This window comes from Anoplopoma fimbria, chromosome 2 (assembly GCF_027596085.1).
Source record: "Anoplopoma fimbria isolate UVic2021 breed Golden Eagle Sablefish chromosome 2, Afim_UVic_2022, whole genome shotgun sequence".
NCBI lineage: Eukaryota > Metazoa > Chordata > Actinopteri > Perciformes > Anoplopomatidae > Anoplopoma > Anoplopoma fimbria.
In genome coordinates, this window is record NC_072450.1 from 30411632 (window position 1) to 30432082 (window position 20451).

The 20451-nt window shown below is 40.5% G+C and overlaps 1 protein-coding gene across 1 annotated transcript; it reads left to right on the top strand.

Annotated features, from left to right (window-relative positions):
- The first annotated feature begins 2420 nt into the window (after positions 1 to 2420).
- si:cabz01068815.1 (solute carrier family 51 subunit beta) lies at positions 2421 to 16804 on the top strand. Its single transcript, XM_054619896.1, has 6 exons — positions 2421 to 2502; positions 5267 to 5349; positions 5436 to 5825; positions 12587 to 12709; positions 15444 to 15534; positions 15623 to 16804. The coding sequence occupies exons 2-6, from the start codon at positions 5280 to 5282 to the stop codon at positions 16011 to 16013; spliced, it is 1065 nt and encodes a 354-aa protein (XP_054475871.1). The 5' UTR covers positions 2421 to 2502; positions 5267 to 5279; the 3' UTR covers positions 16014 to 16804.
- Positions 16805 to 20451: the final 3647 nt, after the last annotated feature.

Genomic DNA, 20451 nt, shown 5'->3' on the forward strand with positions numbered 1-20451 from the left:
TGACAATTGAGTACAGGAAGTCCAGAGACGGAAACAGAGACAGCTCGCCTTCAAAGTAGGTGTTTGCTCCATCGTTCAATTTAAGGAAAGCTAGATAAATAAATAAATAGCCTAAATATTGAACATAATTTATAATATTAACTGTTATGAATTAATATTACTGCTGCTTTCTCCCGACGATGATGATGATGGCACTAACACTGGAATTATCTTCTCTACCTGTGCCTGCTGCCCGCTGGCTTTATGGTAACATGGATTAAAGGCCAGCCAATCAGCTCTTTCCCATTTTAAAACTTTGTTTAGGACCCATTTGTCATCTATTATTTAGTAGTTTTATGCTATATAGTAATTTTAAATTATCAGTACACTGTAGTTAATAAACAGAACAGAGTCAAGTTCAGGGTGTCATTGAATAACTTTGAATGAACAAGTAATTATTATAATTTATTATTAAAGGTGTCAGTATGGTAGTGGAGTAGAAGTAGGAAGACTCAAGTAAAGTACAACAATCTCAAAAATGTACTTAATGTTAATGTACACTGCTCAAAAAATGAAGGAGCACTTAATCATCACAGTATATTAAACTTCTGGGATATTGATCTATCCAGTACCTGCTCCTTTGTGCGAGAAGGAACATGATTAGCACTGCCAGCCCTACAACATGACCTCTAGCGAGCTTCTCCTGAGCATGTTTCAGACCAAACTGTCAGAAACAGACTCCATGAGGGGCCAACGTCCTCTAGTGGGACCTGTGCTCACAGCCCAGCATTGTGCAGCTCCATTGGCATTACGGGCAGGACTGTTGCTGTGGTTGGCCCCGTCAGAGGTCATAAAGAGTGAGAGGCCTTGAGCGGTCAGAGATTAACTTTTACTTATACCAGGGTTTTTTTTAAGTGTGGTAAAGATACTTCTCTTTAAAGGACCTGAATCCACCACAGATTTCTGAAATGAAAATGTAAGTTTGTTCAGGAGCAATTAATTATTTATTAAAAGCTGTTTAACAAAACCCAGAACCTGAGTCTGATCAGTTTATTAACAAACTTGTATTGACAATTTTAAATGACTATATAGGATGGAACTTTGAAACATGCATTTGGGGACAAATATCGAGGTCATAGAAACAACTGATAGCCTACATTGAATCAATTAAATGTCATTAAACAAGGAAGCAGCAAAAATAATGATTAGTACTTCTTAATAATAGATGACAAATGAGTCTGCAATACAGTCTTAAGAAGGGAAGGAGCTGATTGGCTGGGCTGAAATCCATGTTACCATAATGCCGATGGACAGCAGACACGGGTAGAAAAGTCTGTAATTTATTAAAAGCAAAGCATTTTTATTATCATAATTATTTTGTATGTTATTATAACTATTATTAATGAGCAAAGCATAAAGACCCGTGTTTTGACATGAGCCCATTGAAGAAGACTGTCGTTTAGAAAACGCTATTTAAATAAAGGACAATAAAAAGTGAAGTATATCTCTATGTTTCTTATACGTTGGCAAGTGTGTATGTGCACTTGATTCATTTTGTTTTAGACAGGCTGAAGGATAATCCATCTATTCATTTTATTTTATGTAGAGTAGTTAAAAGTGCGATAATATCATAAACTTGAAGGACATCACATGGGATAGCTTAGTGGCATTTCTGTTATGACAGCAGAGCTAGCAATAAAGTCAAAGTTCAAGGTAAATTGACTCTTTATACAGTCAGACTCATCACATGTCTCAACACCAGATCCTGTCAAATTCACCCTTAAAGCCAAAGAAGCCTTCCTTAAATAAATAAATTGATAATTTAATGAATCTTTACATACAGTATGGGCTATCAAAGAACGAACCGCGGCATCAGCATACTATTGCATTAACACAAGTTGGCCAATGAAATTAGGCCAACCCCTAAACTGACATTTCTCATTATACAACGTGAACAATGGCAGATAAATGATCCAACAAACTCAAACATCAGGTACAAATAAGTCCTCCTCATTCCTTCAGTGACACAGAGGTTATTAACCCCTCCACACCTCTGCTATAAAAGTAAAAGTCTTTAACAAGTGTGTGTGACCGATGAGTCACTCCACCTCACAAACAGAAAAGACAAGGTTACTGCATGGCTGTATAAACAGTAACCAAGCAACAGGGTCAAAGACCTGACACTGAACAAACTTTGTTTCAAATACCCCCGTTTCTTGGTGAAAGTGAGTGTCTCTTTAATATGTCATGTTGATGAAATGTTGAAATACATGAAAAGTCTGATCAACTCAAAGAGGACAGAAATGAAAAGTTCTACCTGAGACCACTTCACACTTTCCTCAATAAATAAGAGCATAATGATATGTCCAGTATAATCTCTGTGCTTATGAAGGTCAGTTTTTCCCATTCAGGGTTTTAGGCTCCTCCCTATGAACTTTGGAAAGCTTTTTTTTAATCTATCCGTTTGCAACAGTCAGAGGGTTCCCTTCTTCTCATCTCAGCTACATACAGAACATCGTAGTAGTGAGTACACGTTCAAATTACTAACTCCATTAAGTCATTTAGTTCTGAATTCATGGTAGAACATAAAACATTTAAATACAAACATTAACACAGCAATGGGATTGAATTTACTTTGTATGTAGTTGGTAAATAATACTTTTTGTGAAGCTGCACTGTTACAGGAGATGGGTGTAGTTTCAATCACAGCATGTTAACCTTGTGCTCTCTACCTTTGTGATAATGTTTAATTTGTGGTTTATTGTTTGTTATTATTATTCAACATGACATTCATCATCAACATGGTGTAATGTGAATGTCTATGGTATTTTATGGTGGGATGTGGTGAGCTCAGGCTCGGGGAGTAACAGATTACATAGCATCATGTGTTTAGGTTACAAATAAAGGTTACCATATTCCGTTACAGATGCAGAAAAAATGACAAACAGATTACTGATACATTTGGTAAAATTGGGAATTACTAGCATGACTATTTTAGGCTGCATTACCATGGTAGAGGACACAAGTCTGTGGGACACAAGCCTCAGGAGCAACGCTGTCTGTGTGGACACCACACTGCGAGCCGCAGCAGATCAGTGAGGAGGCAGTTTCATTCACTTTAGTGAAAACGCTTTCACCATTGTTTTGTATGTTAAGCAAAAAAGGGGGAATAATACCGAAGCACAGCACAAGTTATCACTTTCCAGTTCATCATATATATTCATCCCAGCATGAAAAGACATTTAGAAGGAAATGAACAAAAACCTTCCTGTCCAGCAAACATACAGGAAAAACAATATAAAATGGAAAAACACAACATGTTTTTATCCATCAAAATATTTTGCTACAATCCATATTTCTTGTTGTTTAGCCTTTCAAAAACAACATTTCAACTGCAGTCAAAATACACTGACCTAGCAGCAATCTAAAAGCACCATTTATAACATTTATATAAAATATCACTTTAGACATCAGAAGATCCATTCTACCTCAACAGAAGCTGCAAATGTAAAACAGACAAAAACAAAAAAGTTTGCAGAATTATATTTAAATGGGTACTGCAGCTGCAGTTAAAAATCCGGTGACACTAATGTGCCAAATGATTCCAGTGCTTGGATGATGACAACATTTTCACATTTTTCCCTTACATACAAAATAATTTTATTTTCTCTTGGTTTTATTTGAATATTTAGTGTTGAGGTAATGCAAAAGTAGGTAATTGGTGTCATTAGTAATTGTTTTGGATTACAATTTTAAAGTAACTCTCCGAACCTTGGGTGTGCTATGCTCTTGCATGGTGGAGGAAGGTATTATGACATGATATGATATGACACAGTACAGTACAGCAATATGGTGGAATAGCATAATGCAATATGTTATGGAATGATGTGTTTTCATATGTTTTGATATAGAAATAGTCTGGTTAATTGAAAGGAAACACACAAAGCTTATGAACAAATGCTAATTAACATTTTTTATGCACACATTCCCAGATCTTAGGAAACAAACTGTTATAAAAGTCTTTACACATATTAAAATGAACAACAATACTATAATTCAAACATATTTTTTGGATTTGTAATGTTCAGTTTAAACATCCTATCCATAGGCCAGCTTTGCTCCCAAATAGAAAGCGATTTATTTAATTTATTTAATGATAATTTTTTGAATTATCAAGTAAATTTGAATTACTAAATTAATGTTATGAATGTTTGACATTTAACTAGCAGTCAAACTGTATATGACAAATTGCTTGGTAGGTGTTCATGTTCTTACGTTAAAGGCTAGTGGTTTCTAATTTTACACTAGTGATAATAACATGCAAGATAAGAAAAGACACAAGAAAAGTGAACATAACAGGACAGATGCAATAAGTAGGAAAATCAAAGAGTCAGCAAAACGCAGTGTCCATTTTAAACTTTTCGCGTTGGCGAAGGTCTGCGCGCGGGCTCTGGGCAACATAAGCGCGCTAACTGTGCATGCTCCAGTTTTTGGCATGCCAGCTCCTAGCTTGTTCATGAAAGAGATATAGTGCTGCAGGGATGACGTATTTTTGTGGGCCAACGGTAAATTAGCGTCACACTGGTTCCCTCGACAAAAAGGAAAATGGAAAAATGGATTATTGCAGAAAACAAGCTTACACGTTTACTTCAGAGAGAAAATCGTAAAAAGCTTTATAAAGGCTATGAACAAATGACAACACGGTCAAGTGTATACACAATGAGGCTGTAATGGTGAACTTCATTTCTGGGTTTTAGGACTCATCTCTGCGAGACTCTAATGTGCGAAGAGATTCGGCGTTATCCTCATTTAAGTATTTCCTGAAAAACTGGAGTGGAGAGTTGATCAGGACATGCGCATGCATGGAACACAAGACCGACGCAGACTCTCAATTGTAGTATGATCTGCGTGTGCACGTCCACACGACCGGTACCAGTCGTCATCTAGGCATCAAGGCTGTCATCTAAAACAGAGAGTACGTCCAAGGATTAAGGAACAGAAACTAGTGAGAAGCTTAGTGATGTGGTCTGGAGCGAGACCTGGAAGTCATTTCAAAATATTCAGACTCACCTTTACAGTTCACAGACAACTAGTGAGGAAGTTTCAGTCTGGGGTCATCTATGTAAATAAACCAAAACAATTAAAGTAAGGTTCACACCTCACTTTTATTGTTTCAGTTTGATTTAGTTACGTAAATCTCTCGGAGCAGGATTTTCATGCTGTCTAGCTGCCTAAATCCAGAGGATATGTGCTGCCACCATAATATAAATTACCCTATTTTCCTCAGGTAACTGCTTTTAATGAAAAGCTTGAATCCATCCTCTTCAGATATGTTTGGTGCCTGGATCTTATTGTTTCCTCTGCTGTTAGGTAAATCCATGCATCATTCAGACACATTTAGAACTGATTTATGCATTAGCATTAGGACTAACATTAACCTGTCACTCTCTGGACAGCTGCAGGAGCGAGGGCGTTTATGATCCACAACACCCAGAGCAGCCTGTGTCTGGAGGAATCTGCAGCGACAGGTGAAGTCCTGCTGAAGAACTGCAACCTGGACTCCAAGTTTCAGCAGTGGATCTGGATCGGTCGGGGCATGCTGATGTGTGTTGAATCGTCCAGATGTTTGTCAGCCCTGCAGAAAGAGCCTGTCCAGACTCGGTCCTGCTGGGGGTCGGAGGTAGCTGCACCGGGGTTATTGTGGGACTGTGACAGGGGCAGACTGATCAGCAGGAACACCTCTATGCTGCTGTCAGCAGATGGCTGGCGTCTGGTTCTCTCCACTGACAGCAAACTCTCAAAGTGGAAGTCTCTGGATGAAGGGGACATCTGCCATGAAAAGCTCAGTAAGTCAGTGATGAGTAAAGGAACACTCTTTTCAACAAAATAAATGTTGTCAAGACATTAACTCAAATATTTTCCATATTAAACAGTCTCATATAAACTTGACAATGAAGATCCTCTTATGTAAGCTGGTTCTTGACCAAAGGTCACGGGTCATGGCTCAAATACAGTCCATATACACAGTTTGTGGCCATTATAAACAGTCCTTAAACATACATCTTCAACAGTCTTTTGATCAACAGGCCATTAGTTTCAATGATCTGTATGAGCAGTCTTCAAATCAGGCTATCAAACAGTCCATAAAATGTCCATGGAAACTGCCTATAAGAACAGTCTACAAGCAGTCCATGTCTATAGGCTCACATTTTCTAGAGTACATACATAAATGGTTGATGAGGCTAGTATGGCTGTAAGGGTGGCAACCATGGGACCGGTCCTGGTGCAGGGTGAAGAGGTAACAGCTGACTGGATGCTGTAGCCTGAAGGCATACCAAGCTGATCATAGGTGATGCGTCTTGGCGGATGTCTCTGTCTTGGTGGCAGCTGGTAGGTCGGCTCTCCAGGCTCAGGAACAGCACTTGATGATGGAGAGGTATTTGGTGAACGATCATTACATTACATTACATTACAGTCATTTAGCAGACGCTTTTATCCAAAGCGACTTACAGGAAGTGTATTCAACATAGGTATTCAAGAGAACTACTAGTCACCAGAAGATCATCAGGCAGGTTTCCAGCAGGTAAGTCTATCTCCTCACCAGCCAGGTTTTTAACAGATGTGCTGGCATCCCGCAGCTGATCTCCATCAGAAGGCTGTGCTGGCATGGCATCAGGGGCTGTCACTCCAACTATCTGTCCCACTGGCAAGGGCCCATGTTCAGGCACCCTGGTTTGGCAGGCAACGTTGAAACCTGAAACGGCTCATAGTGAAAGTCATATTCATCCCCACTGTCTTCATCAGACTTTTGAGGCTGTGATTCGGGCTGGTGTCTTTGTCTCTGTTTGCTTTTGTCATTTTTAGTAATTTCTGGTTGTGTCTCAAAAGGTAGGTGGTCACAGGACATGAGCAAATTTCTGTCAGGACCCTGGAGCGTGCCTTATCCTTTTCTGGTCTTACTTCATAAATGGGCAGGTCAGACCCCATTTGTCTCACTACTGTGTGAACTGTGTCTTCCCAATAGTCACAGAGTTTTCCTGGTCCTCCGCTTGATGTCAGATTTTTTGATCAGAACGCGCTCACCAGGCTGTAGCACTGAACTCCTTACTTTTGTATCATAATGCTTTTTACTCCTTTCAGCAGCTTTTTGAGCATTCTCATTTGAAATGGCATATGCTTCCTCCATACCTCTTTTCCATTTCTGCAAATAGTCACGCTGCTCACTGGATCCTGACTCTGTGTATAGTCCGAACAGCATATCAACTGGAAGCCTGGGCGATCTCCCAAAAAGAAGGTAGAATGGTGAATAACCCATCAGTTCACAGCGGGTACAGTAAAAGGCATACACCAGCTTGTTTAGATACTCCTTCCAGTTTTGATTTCTGTGTTTCAGTCAGTGTCTTAAGTATCAGCAACAAAGTCCTGTTCATACGCTCAACTTGACCATTTTCCATCGGGTGATAGGGTGTGAACTACTGATTTTCACACCAGTTCAAAAGGCTGTGTTGTCACAATATGTGTCAGGGGAGCTCTTGTTATGGCATGTCTTTTTCTGCTTGAGACAGGTTGCATACTAGAGATACTGTGCGGTCTGTACCTTGGTGTCCCATGTTATTGTGCAGCTCTTCCAGTACCTTTCTTTTGTACTGGTCTGGTAGGACCAACTACCTACTGCCTGTGGTAGTTCTGTACAAAATACCATCACTGTCAATTGTCAGTTTCTGAACAGGCATATTGTTTTTGTACTGAATGTCTTTAGCTCTTTAACTAGTGGTTTGGAACCTGACAGATTACAGTCTAGGACAGGACAGATGTGCTGATCCGATTTTTGTGCCTCTCTTAACTGATCTTTTGGTATGGGGCTGACTAATTTGATGGCTGACTAATTTGCAACTGAAACTATCCATGGATGCAGCTGAAAATGACCACATTTCAAGAGACCTTGCTTGTACCTCAGCTGCTTGGATCATGGCAGCGATGGTGTCGGGTGGCAGCTCCTGAAAACATTCTCCCATCAATGACTCTGCATCCAGTGGCATCCTCGACAAAGCACCGTTCTCTTTCCCTTGCCTGTACTTTATTGCAAAGTGGAGCCGTGGGGCGGCTGTGGCACATGAGGTAGAGCGCTTGTCCCGTAACCACAAGGTTGGTGGTTCAAACCCCTCTACCGGCAACATGCCGAGGTGTCCCTGAGCAAGACACCTAACCCCAAGTTGCTCCCCGGGCGCTTCATTGCAGCCCACTGCTCCTCCGGGATGGGTTAAATGCAGAGAAATAATTTCCCCATTGTGGGACTAATAAAGGATTGATTATTATTATTATAGAAATCGGCCAACTCTGCAACCCACCTGTAAGTGGGCGTGTTCAGTTTTGCAGTGGACACGTACGTTGGCGGCTTTTTATCACTGAACACAGTAAAGGTTGGAGTATAAAACAAATAATCACAGAATATGTCAATGATTGGCCATTTTAAAAGGTAGAAACTCTAACTTGCCCGCATGGTAGTGATAGTTCTTCTCAGCTGCTGTTAATGAGTGGGAGCCATATGCAATGACTCTCAGCTTCCCATCTTGTTGTCGATACAGTACTGCTCCCAAGCCTTAGTGTGACACATATGTGTGTACAATGAATGGCCGAGTGAAATCAGGGAAGCTCAACACTGGTGGGTGGAGCAAACAGTCAATCAGTTGTTCAAGTGCCTGTTGATGCTGATTAGTCCATGTGATTGTCTTCTTAGAGGGCACAACATGGTTCACTTTCCTTGTTTTGGATTTTGTTGTTTTGTCAGGGACCTCGTTTGGATCTGTTTTTAAGAGGTCATACAGACAGCTTGCTTTCCTGGAGAAATCTTTTATGTATTGTCTGTATTAGGTGAGTAGACCAAGCATTTTTCTGAGCTGACCCACATTCTGTGGTCGGATGCCGTTCAATGCTCTGACTGCTTCAAAATCAGCTGGATCAGCCCTGCTGCCCTCCGCAGACACTATTCTGCCCAAATAACGGACCCCAGGTTGGAAAAGATCACACTTACTTGGTTTGAGTTTGATGCCATACTCTCTGAGGCATTTCAGTACTTTTCACACATCATCCAGCTGACTTTCAAAGGTCTTACTGAAAACCAGTGTTTCGTCCAAATAAGGGATGCAGATGTTATCCTGGAGCCCTTCCAAACATTTCTCCATACAACGTTTGAAGGCAGCAGGGGCGTTCATGAGGCCAAAAGGAATGTGTATGGACTCATAAAGTCCCCACAGTGTAACAAAAGCTGTCACTGGTCTGCTCCCTTCAGAAATAAATCCTTGGTGATAAGCTTTTCCCTGGTCTAAGAGGGAGAACCAGGAATTACAACCTACACGGTCCATGATGTCTTGGACCCGAGGGATAGGCTGGCAGTAAGGATGTGCCTTCCTGTTCAGGTCTCTGTAGTCTATACACAACCAAAGGGTGCCATCCTTTTTCCTAACACACACAACAGAAGACGAATATGAAGAATTGGACTTCCTCATCGGTCTTCCTTCTCAACCCTATGCCGTTCAGGTAACATTCAACAAGACACTGCCTACCAACTAGTGAGGTGACTTTGTGGGGCTGGCCAACTGGAGCAAGGGGTGGCAAACAGTGGGCCCTGTTTACTTTGCAGGGAGGCTTTTTCACTTTTAGTTGTCAGTGCATTTTACCCTATGTTCAGTCCAATGTTGTTTTTGATGTGATCTGGAACAATACAGTGTCTCTTTACAGAATGAGCATTGTTTCAGCGTCTTTGTTGAAATCACACTGCTACAATGTGCACATTTCTTGAACATGTCTTTGGCTATGGTTAACACTCGTCCCTCAGGGATAACCATCTCCTGTTTAAAGGGGCCTCTCTTAATGGTCTGACTAAAAACACCTACTTGGAACTTAAGCAGGGCGGTTGGTGTAGGGGTGAGGTGCATGCTGGGGGCGAGTTAGAGTCAGTATTTGGGCCTGGCTGAGGCCGCTATGATATTGCTGTTGTGAAATATGTGTCTGGGGGGATCCCTATCTGGCCTTCTAGCAATGTCTCTTCAATCTGAGCTATTTCTGCACTGAGGCCTTTAAGAGAAGCAACACCTGTCTTGAGTTCTGCTTACTCTGTTAACAATTCAGGGGGCACTTTTGCTTTATCCTCCCTCACAGAGCATTTTGCAGATGGCGGGTCAGCTGACTGGACTACTCTTACACTTGTAGGTGGCTGCAGGGTCCTGCACCTCTTTTTGTTTCTTTTTTCAGTCTCATTAGTACCGGTAATGTTTAGCCTCACTAGCAAAAACTCTTCTGAGGTTCTAGCAAGAGGGGCTGAATGTCTATCCTGATACTGTCATTCTGGAGACCAGTAAGTACTGTGTATAAACACATGCCCTGAACTAGAGCTGGGTCATACTTAAGCCTTGATTCTGACTCTTGGGACGCAAATAGTACTTTCTGCCTTAGATGTAAGACTTGCATCAGGAAGCTTTGATTGGTGTTTTTGCAATGCTGTGCTTCTGAAGCTAGCTGCTTGTAATGCTCCGCGGCGCTCTTTTCTTGGAAGTGCGAGCTCAGGATGCATCGGAGTTCGGGAAGGGTAAGCTGGGGTTTTCCCTCCAAGTAGCTGAATAGCTGTGAGCCTGAAGGAATAGCCCTGGCTACAGCATCTACTATGTCTATCACAGGACAACCTCTGCTTAGTCCATTCTCAATCTAGTGAGCAAGACAGGAAAATGTCTATCTAGTTTATCTGTCCGGCCTGGTTCGCCAATTTGACCAGAAATTTTGAAATCTTTGCGGCACTATGGGCTTGGCTTCGGCTGAGCACTGGCTAAGGGCCGTATGCTCACTTGTGGGATTGGTTATAACTGTAAAGGGAGTCGACTCTGAACTGGAGGGTCTCTACTGTCCCTGATGATCCCTAACTGGCCTCAGGTGACGTGTACTCAACCAACAGCTTACAGCTCTCCTAGTACAGCAACACTTTCTTCCCTGCAGCCTGCCTGGGTTGTTATGTTGGGATTTAGCTGGATCGGAATTCAGCAAACAGATTGTGTACGCTGGACATCTGAACAGCAGTCCCAGCTGTGCCTCCAAAATGTTTTCGTCTATGAAAAATGGGGATAAATATTCACGAGTGTGATGTGATACTGTTTCCTCAGTAAGAACTTTACTGCAATAAATTGGTACAAAATATGCCACAAATGACAAAGAAGGGTAGTAGAGAGTGCATACCTTATTTACGTTAAAACAGTATTCAATGTATTACCTGAGATATTTCTCACTTTCTCTCATTATATTATAGCACAAAATAGCTTAATTTCATAACTTTCACATACAACTCTTCAGGACTCACTTAAAGTGTATAAAATGTTACTACTTAATATTACTGTATTCATGTGAATTCACAAAATGGCGGCTACACTGGACACAGCTACATCACTAACACGCAGGAATTCACGAAAACACACACACTTTAGTAAACTCGGCAAAACTCAGCTCTAAAGTTCCCAAAATGTAACAACTACATTCTATTGAAACATATTACTTATGTTAGCTCATTTATACCGACATGTTAACTCTGTTCAAAATCCACAACATACCTGAAAAATGGGGATAAATAATCACCAGATTGATGTGACGCTGTTTCATCAGTAAGAACTTTACTGTAATGAAGAGATGATCGTGGTTTCCCCTAGGTATGTGGGTGGAGACCAAAGCATACGATCTCAGACTCAAGTTTAAGACCACTATGTAGATCACAGTTTAACACTATTATATCTTAAATTACACAATGAAAAACAAAGGGGAAAAAATGGAAGAAAGACACAATTTTAGCATTTTAGACACTGATAAACATATGGATTTTTAACCCTTTCATAACTTTATAGTTTTAGTAAATCCTCATTTTATTTATGACTGATCAGAAACAAGTAAGGAACACAACAATGACATATCATCAGCTTTTAAGTTGATATGTTGAACTTAGCAAACAGCTGCTTATTTACACTTTACAGAGCAATGTTTTTGTGTTTGTGTCCACCTGATCAATGTAGGTCCAATAGTCTCTCTCTTTAAGCTCTGTAACTAGTGTTGCTGTTTTCTGCTAAGCAGGTAATGTGCAGTGTCTTTTTACAGCCTTTGATAACAGTTGGAATCAACGCTAAATGGTGAGAGATGTGTTTTTACAGCTAGAGTTGCCAAAAATAGGAATAAATGCAGCCTGAATTTCCACACTTCCACAAACATGTAATCGGCTCATTTGTGTAGATTTTTAAAAAATGTTAATGTTTGATGAAAAGTATTCGAAGCTTGACTTGATTTTACTAACTTGGACTAAGCTTGGACTATGGAATTCTGAAGAACTGGTAAAAAGGTTCTAATTGACTAACTTGAGTATGATATTGAAATAAATAGTTACAAATATTACACCAAAGATGTTTTGACATAAACTGTTGCATTAACATGTGTGACATTATGCAAATAATTAGTGAATTGACTTGGTTGAACCAAAGGTTTTGGAGACATCATTTAGCAAAAGACTGATGATAATTAAAGTTAGGACTTATTATACTATGTGTCATATGGTCTGTAACAAACAGTGATGCTTTGCTTCCAGGATCCAGGAGGGCATCTGATGATCCAGATGAGTTTGAGACTGCAGAGGAGCAGAAAGGCAATGCCCCGGCCATGACGGAAGAACAGAGAGAATACCTCCGCTGGTACTATCGCACTGAGGATCGTAAGTGCTGCTGCTGTTATAGGAAACAAAGTTTCATAAAAATTGGACCAGTTTTTTTATTCCTTAATCTAGCTGACAAACAGACTAACAAACCAACCAGAAAAAATGACCTCCTTGGTGAAGGTAATTCCTTAGAAGTGCAACCACTTCAAAAGCCAAATTAAAAAATGTTTTTTGGTATGCTATGGTTCAAATAAGGTTTGAAGGAAGCAACATAAAACCCAATGTTGTAAGGTTAAAAAATGATTTATTTGAAATAAAGGAGCTCTTTAGTTGAACATAACAGAATGGAGGTAACATACAGGGCTAAAAGAGTGCCGTTTTCAAATAGAAATAAAACCAAAAGAGACTCTGAACCAGGAACAGGCAGTAATGCCAACACTTTTTGAGGAACAGCAGATTTGTCATTCTGGAGTTTCATCACCATTTGTTAATTGACAATTAATCTATCTGCAAAACTGTTGGCTTGTGTAATTGCTCACGGATATTGCTAACGTAGCCTAGGACATCCAAGGAGGATTTGGACAGCAGTCTCATTTAGAGACTTCAGAGGGCCATGTGGAGTGTGACCAATAACAAGCTGTGCAGGGCTGAATCCTAATGATTCTTGGACTGCCTTACAGGCTGCAAGTAACACAAACCTGACACCTTTTGTCTGTTTCAAGGCAGTATTTTTAGAGCATGGACTTAAACGTCTGATGCCAACGCTCCAATGCGCACTGGAAACAGCATGTTGCACATTTAAAGTTTGGAAAACCTGGTTGAATAACTTGAATTTAAATTTTGAACCCTTGTCTGTCAGAATGACTCTTTGGCAACCGAGAGTAAAGAAGAATTTTGTCAGTGCTTTTATGACTGAGGTGGCGGGCATTTTACACAGCCGCACAGCTTCAGGGAAACAAATGGCAGTGCACATGATGGTAAGTGGAAATTGGTTGGCGAACCAGCATGTCGTTATTCAGAAAATATGCCACTTTTTTACCATTTGCTTTGTCGGCACTCACCATATTTGTGAAGCACCCTACCAATGTTTGGCTGAACCAGTTCGCAGCACACAGGCGGTCAGAAAATGTCTCTTCAGTTGTCAAAGCCCACTGACTCAGCAGTAATTTCAAAAGGGAAACTCGCTGGTGGGTGGTTGGTCTCAGTTTCACCTGAAAGATCTGGCATAAGCATAGATTCATTTATACAGACTGACTTTTTACACACCTGGGCACGAGTGACCACACATGAAGGAAATAAATCTGAATGTGACTGTACATTACCATTTTCAATGTGCTGATGGAAAGAACTTCAAGAGCAGCGGTTACTTTACCACCAGCGATGTCATTGCACATTAAAGGATGGCCCCTTTAATTGGCAATGCGGGGGCAGACAGCAATATAAGACATACCTGTGGGCCCAGAAGCTGCATCCAGTGCATGTGCCTCCCTCTCCGCCTCAAGTTTCAGCTGGCGCAGTCTTAGGCCCTGTCCACAAAAGGTTATTGTCATTTTAAAACGCATACCATTTGCTACATTTACACTAAGCGTCCACACTATTTCAGAGTTTTAGGGCACCGAAAACAGAGGAGTTTGAAACGCTCCCGAGGAGGGATACGTTTTAAAACACTGGCTTTCCGTTATAGTGTGGATGGCGGAGAAGTTTTGAAACGATGACGTAGGCACCGTTCGCTATTTGATTGGGTCTTAGGAGTTACGACGTGTCCTTTCCTGATTCGTCACACCCTTACCAGTTGACCCTTTTTCAGAAGAAAACAAACAACAGCCCTGATTACCGATCTACCAGGTTAATTCAACATGGTTAACTGATTACAGGCGTTGTTGACCTTGATGTCTTTACTAGCAGCTGTTGCGCAGACAAATTCTGCATTTACTGCTACTACCGACATGCAGAGGAAGCAGCCGTTATTGGAGCGATTAGCGAGCGGCGTGTCCAGCGGGGTCATCAGCCCTACTGAGCGGACGTCTGAAGTCACGGTTTGCAGCTCTGAGGAGGGCACTGGATGCAAAACGGAGGACGTTCCTTTTCTAATTAATGACAATTCTCCACAACTATTGTGAAGTTCACAAATAACCGATATGGAACAAAAGCATAACAGCTCTACAGTACGACAGGGACTTCTACCACTGGCAAAGTGGACATAGTACTTGATTAACAAAGGCAGCGCGCCTTGAGTTGAGTCTTCGTCTAGTCTCTATGCTCTTCCTCAAAGTATTTGAGGAAGAGCCACATCCACACCTGAAAAGAAAAGCATACACACAAGGCCAGAGCAAGGCCAGAGGTAGTGGCCCTAACCGTAAAAGATCCCTTCCACACATATATGAAGACATATAGAATTAATTTCCTTTAACAATAATTTGTGACCAGTATTTTTTATATATATATAAAACAGTTACATTACCTTTTCTTTGAATTACATCTTGTCCATATCGTCAATGGTAAAATTCTGAATATCTGAGCTTGTAAATTATGTTCAAATCTAAGGTTAGAGTCTAGAGTTCGACCTGGTTTTATCCTTGTTATCACATAGTTCAAAGTAGCATCTCCAGGTTTCTGAGACAAGGATAAGATGCTAACATTAGCAAAACATAACCAGGATACTCCAGAAACCATAAGAAGGAAACGTCCATCAATCGTGCAGCCTCATGCTGTTGTTTTATATAATTTATTGTTCTGCTTTATTAATATTATTATATGAGCTGTATGTTAAGCAGTCTTCTTCCTGTTACAGAAGCCACATGGAAGTTTGTGCTCCTGGGACTGGCCTTCGTCTGCCTTCTTGTTGGTTTTCTGCTGCTTGGAATGGGAGCCATGGCCAACAAGTATGCAATGATATTTTCAGGGCAACAATAGTATAGGATTGATATTTTAAAAGACTGTTAAATGACAGTTTCCTGTCTTTTCCCCCAGAAACAGAAAGAAGATTGCAAAGTACAAGGCGGCTGCTTCTGCTGTGGCTCAGAAAAGTGAGGAGCTGGAGATCATTTTGCCGCTCAGAGATGAAAGCAGCAGCAAACCATCACCGTCACTCGACAGGCTGATGCAGGGAAACAAACCCTCCACAACTAACGGGGAGGTGAGCGAGCTCAAAGCAGGAAACATCATGGTCACATGGAAAGATGGCAACACGTCCTGCCTGTACTCAGATCGCCCTGCAGAGGAGGTGAAACAGGAGGAGGATCAGGAGGAGGATCAGGAGGAGAAAAAAGAGGAGGATCAGGAGGAGGATCAGGAGGAGAAAAAGGAGGAGCTGTCAGCTGCTGAGCTGGAGCCTGAAGAGGCAGTGAAGTCGATGGATTGAATATTCTTACATCAGGTGTGATTAATGTCAGCCTGTTACACAGCATGCTCCTCTAGAAGCAAAAGTTAGCAGCTTCCATCCCATACGGTTTAACCCTTCACCACCCACTGCTCCACCTCATGATGCTATCAATATGTATAACTTTGGACTTCTAATACTATGAAGTTGCAAAGCATTAGGTCTGTAAAACCTGCTGACTCCAATGCATTCTCAGCAGCCCGACAGTCCAAGAGAATAATCAATCCATGAAAACGTTATGTCCACATTCACTGGGAAGATGTACAATCCATTAGTTCGAATGTAGGCATAATGCTAAAGAGATATACTGTATGAGTAACAGAGTTCTGTCACATGAGGAAGGTTGTTTACCCCAAAAAAATAGATAAATACAAAGTTTATCATGTGGTATGTTTGTTTTAAAAAATTTAAATAATTAGCAATTTAAAATTATGAAAGTAATTTGCTATTCATGTTATACCAGAATTTGTGACTTAATTAGATTCTCCCTGAAGCGGTAGCTGTCTGGGGGGGGTCATGGATTGTTCATATGATGAGCGTGAGACAGATTTTATTTGTTTACTTCATACCTAACATTTTTGGTGTTGTGTTGTTAGCCAGCCAGCCAAGCGGAAGCTGTGCACGCCGTCCAGATAAACCGACTGAGCTGTATAAAAGAGGCATTAACCTTTCGCCCACAATACTTGTCTGGGCCGCGTCATACAAATTAACATTTGTGATTTAAAGAATGTTGCGGTATATGAAATAATAAATAAATAAATCAATGGCTTATACTGCAGGCTCTGAGTGGGAATGAACCTTGTGTGTTGATAATGTGTCACTAGAAGCAGGTCAGTCCAACAAGCACATGGTAGTAGTTTTCATTCAGGGCTTTCTGACAGATTTAGGCAACAAGCCCTAAAGGCTAACTTCTTTGGGTCCTGCCGTGGGTCATCCCGGACAGCTAAGACACAGAGCCTGATGCTGCGCCAGCAGAGCGGAGCCCTCCACCAGCTCCATCACTGCATCCTCCCCCATTAGTCCACTTGTTAATCGATCATGGATTTTGTTGTTCTCCTAAAAAAAAAAAAAGTCTATGTGTGGAAAACACTTAGCATATAACCACACACACACATATATACATATACACATACATACACACACACTTATGCAAAATGTCTCCTGGCTATAGTTTTACATTATTAAACATAGATAAAGACTCGATCACTTCTGATCCTGCTCTTTACTTCATAATCTCTATGAGTTCTTTTTAGTACGGAGTTGGAGCCAGTACAGATGATTAGCTTAGCTTAGCATAAAGACCGGCTGCAGGGGTAAAGACCTATCCTGGCTCTTTCCATAAACAGACCCACATTCCCTACCCTACATTCACTTATCAAAACTTTGGACCATGTTTGTTCAATATGTGTTGTAGAACAACAGGTTGTGGTTTCATGCTGTAACTTTTCCATACAGCGGCCGGCTGCAGTGATGTCACAGGGAGGTTGTGGTGTGGTGAGCTGAACTGAAACCAGTGCTCACTGACAGTATCTGACAACCTGCGCTGTAGCTGAAGATGCTGCTCAGAAGTGCTTAGTGGATGGATACTCGAGGAATTAAACCCCACATGAAACCAAATAACCACAAGCTGTTGGTTTTACTTTCTATTTGTATACATTGTAAACAAATTAGATACTATGTGTTCATTAGGGAAACTTTAGGTCTTCATTTTTCTTGCTCGGCTGACTCTGCTAGGCAGTGAATAGGTGTGTATCCCAAACTGTTAAAGGAATATTTCTAGGGCTGTCTTCGACCAAAGCACTTCTTAGTCCACCAAAACTGATGTGATATTGACGACCAATCAATTAGTTGATTTCAGCCCCCATAAATTACTAACTAATTGATTAAAGCAATCATAGACGACTGAGATCCAAAGGGACTGATCAGATGACAAATCGACTAAGAGGGGGCAGCCCTAGAAAATTCACCACCGTTTATGTGGAAGTCCAATCCACATGGAGTTTGCGTCTGTAAACATCAATCTTAAATCAATAAAAAAAATTGGATGAAAGTGCAGTGTCTGACAACTCATTGAATGTATGGCTCCCTCAGCTCTGTTGAGATCGACAGCCGCTTTCCAAATACTGCATGTTGATCTAACTGTGTGTCACGTTTCGGCAAAGAGGCAGCAGGGGACCCACATGAGGAGCAGAGGCATAATAAACAGTGATTTTAATGAATAAATGTCCAAAACAAAACTTACATGCAGATGAGTCCAACAATGGTAACTGAAATCCAAGAAACAATAACAGGCAAAAAGACACAAAACAGCAGCAGTTCATTCACCAACTCCGCCAAAAGAAAGAAAAAGGACTCATCCACGGACACAGTGGGTTTAGAAAAACAACAGATATCGAGGTTAGTGTTCTCTCCAGCATAAATAAAACAACTTTACATCCTGCTTTCACTCTGCAAAGAAATAAAAGACCTTAAGAATTCACCGACAATCAAACTAAATTTCCATCGAAAAAGTATACAACCTACAGTCATCCGTAAAAACACTGGCCAAATAAATGGAAACCATCACCAGAGAAAACAAAGTCCTGAAAGAAACAATATTGGACCACCAAACTGGAAGCATGCATTTTCTCCAGCATCCCCTGGACGTCACCCGATAACCACGAGTCAAAGATCAAAGAATTCATGACAACTCACCTTAAACTCCCACCGAACACAGTAAAAAAAATATCAACTCCCCAGAAATGTAATCATCAGTACTATGGGAAACAGGTAAAGCAGTAATTAGAGGACAAATAATATACTCTATATATAAAAAAAAAAAGGAACAGGAATTACAAAACCATCTGGAGAAGAAAATTAAGCAATTTATGGAAATCAACTCAAACAATCCCAATGAACAAACAAAAAGAGAGCGAAATTACAAATTACATGAAATTACAAATAAAAAAATATTTCTGATTCAACAACTCAGATATGACAATTTGGAAAACAGCGATAAGCCAGGCAAATACCTAGCAAATCAGTTACAGCCCTAAAAGGAAAGGACAATTATTCCAGCCATAAAACATTCAACAGGTGAACCACCAAAAACCCACAAGAAATAAACAAAAATTTAGTAGTCATTTATACTCTTTAAACACAGACCCTGACCCATAACAAATACAATCCTTCTTAACAACGTGGACTTGGCACATATTATCGCTATTATTCAACAGACTAACATCAGACATTCAAAGTACTTCACAAATTCCCTCACACTTAAAAACTTCCGTTATATCAGTTCTACTTAAAACAAATAAAGATCCAACTCAACCTTCCAGCTATCGCCCTCTGTCATTAATAAACATTGACTTAAAGATCATTACAAAGCTCTAGCTATCAGATTGGAAACTGTCATTTCTGTCACAATGTCCACAACTCTGACAGCCTGGTGGAAAGTCATGAAGATTTTTATTTCCACTCCTGCACCTTATAAATATACTCCTATTTCGCAGAACCCCAACTTCCTACTCCATAGCAACCGTCTCCACTACCACACCTTTCGAAAACAACCCTTTCATAGATTTTGAAGAGCTTATACAGAAGCACAGACTCTGGAGACACCAGATTTCATAATACCTATACCTTAAAACCATTATAAAAGCGAAAATCAACACAGCTTATAACCAACTTCAGCATCCTAAAATACTTAACAAAATTTTATATAAATGAATTTCAAAACTCTACAGACTGCTATGAACCTCTGATAATTCTTTAACAATCCCATCAGCCAGCTGGAACACAGACCTAACCTTGTCTCCCTCAAACGACTTCTGGATAGAAATAAGTAAAACTATTTTTGCTATGAAACCTACAGCTAATCCAATACAACATTATCGACAGAATACATATTACTCAATATAAAATGTACAAAATGGGACTGGCAAACACAGACACCTGCTCACAATGCACAAAAGGCACATCAGATAATTATTTTTACACACTCTGGGTCTGCCATCCGGTTCACTCTTTTTGGAGCTCTGTATCACAAAAACTCTTCACAGTCCTGGACTGCAGAATCCCACCATCCTCACAGAAATAAACATACCAAAAAATAAAAGAACAGCTTGCTCATTTCTCTTACTGTTGCCAAGAAAAACATTCTCTGTAACTGGAAATCCAAAAAAATCAATATATATTACCCACTGGACCAACCACTAATCAGAATATATAAAGATGGGGAAATTCACAGCTCACAATAGCACAGTCTTCAAGGAACAATGGTCTCCATTCTTGTCGTTGCTGGGACTGCACCAAGGCACATTCCTACACACACAGCAGGAATCTTAACATATTATACATAATACGTGCTGTGCATTTTTCTTTTTTTTCTTTCTTTTTTACTGTTATTCATGTTACTATATATATATATATATATATA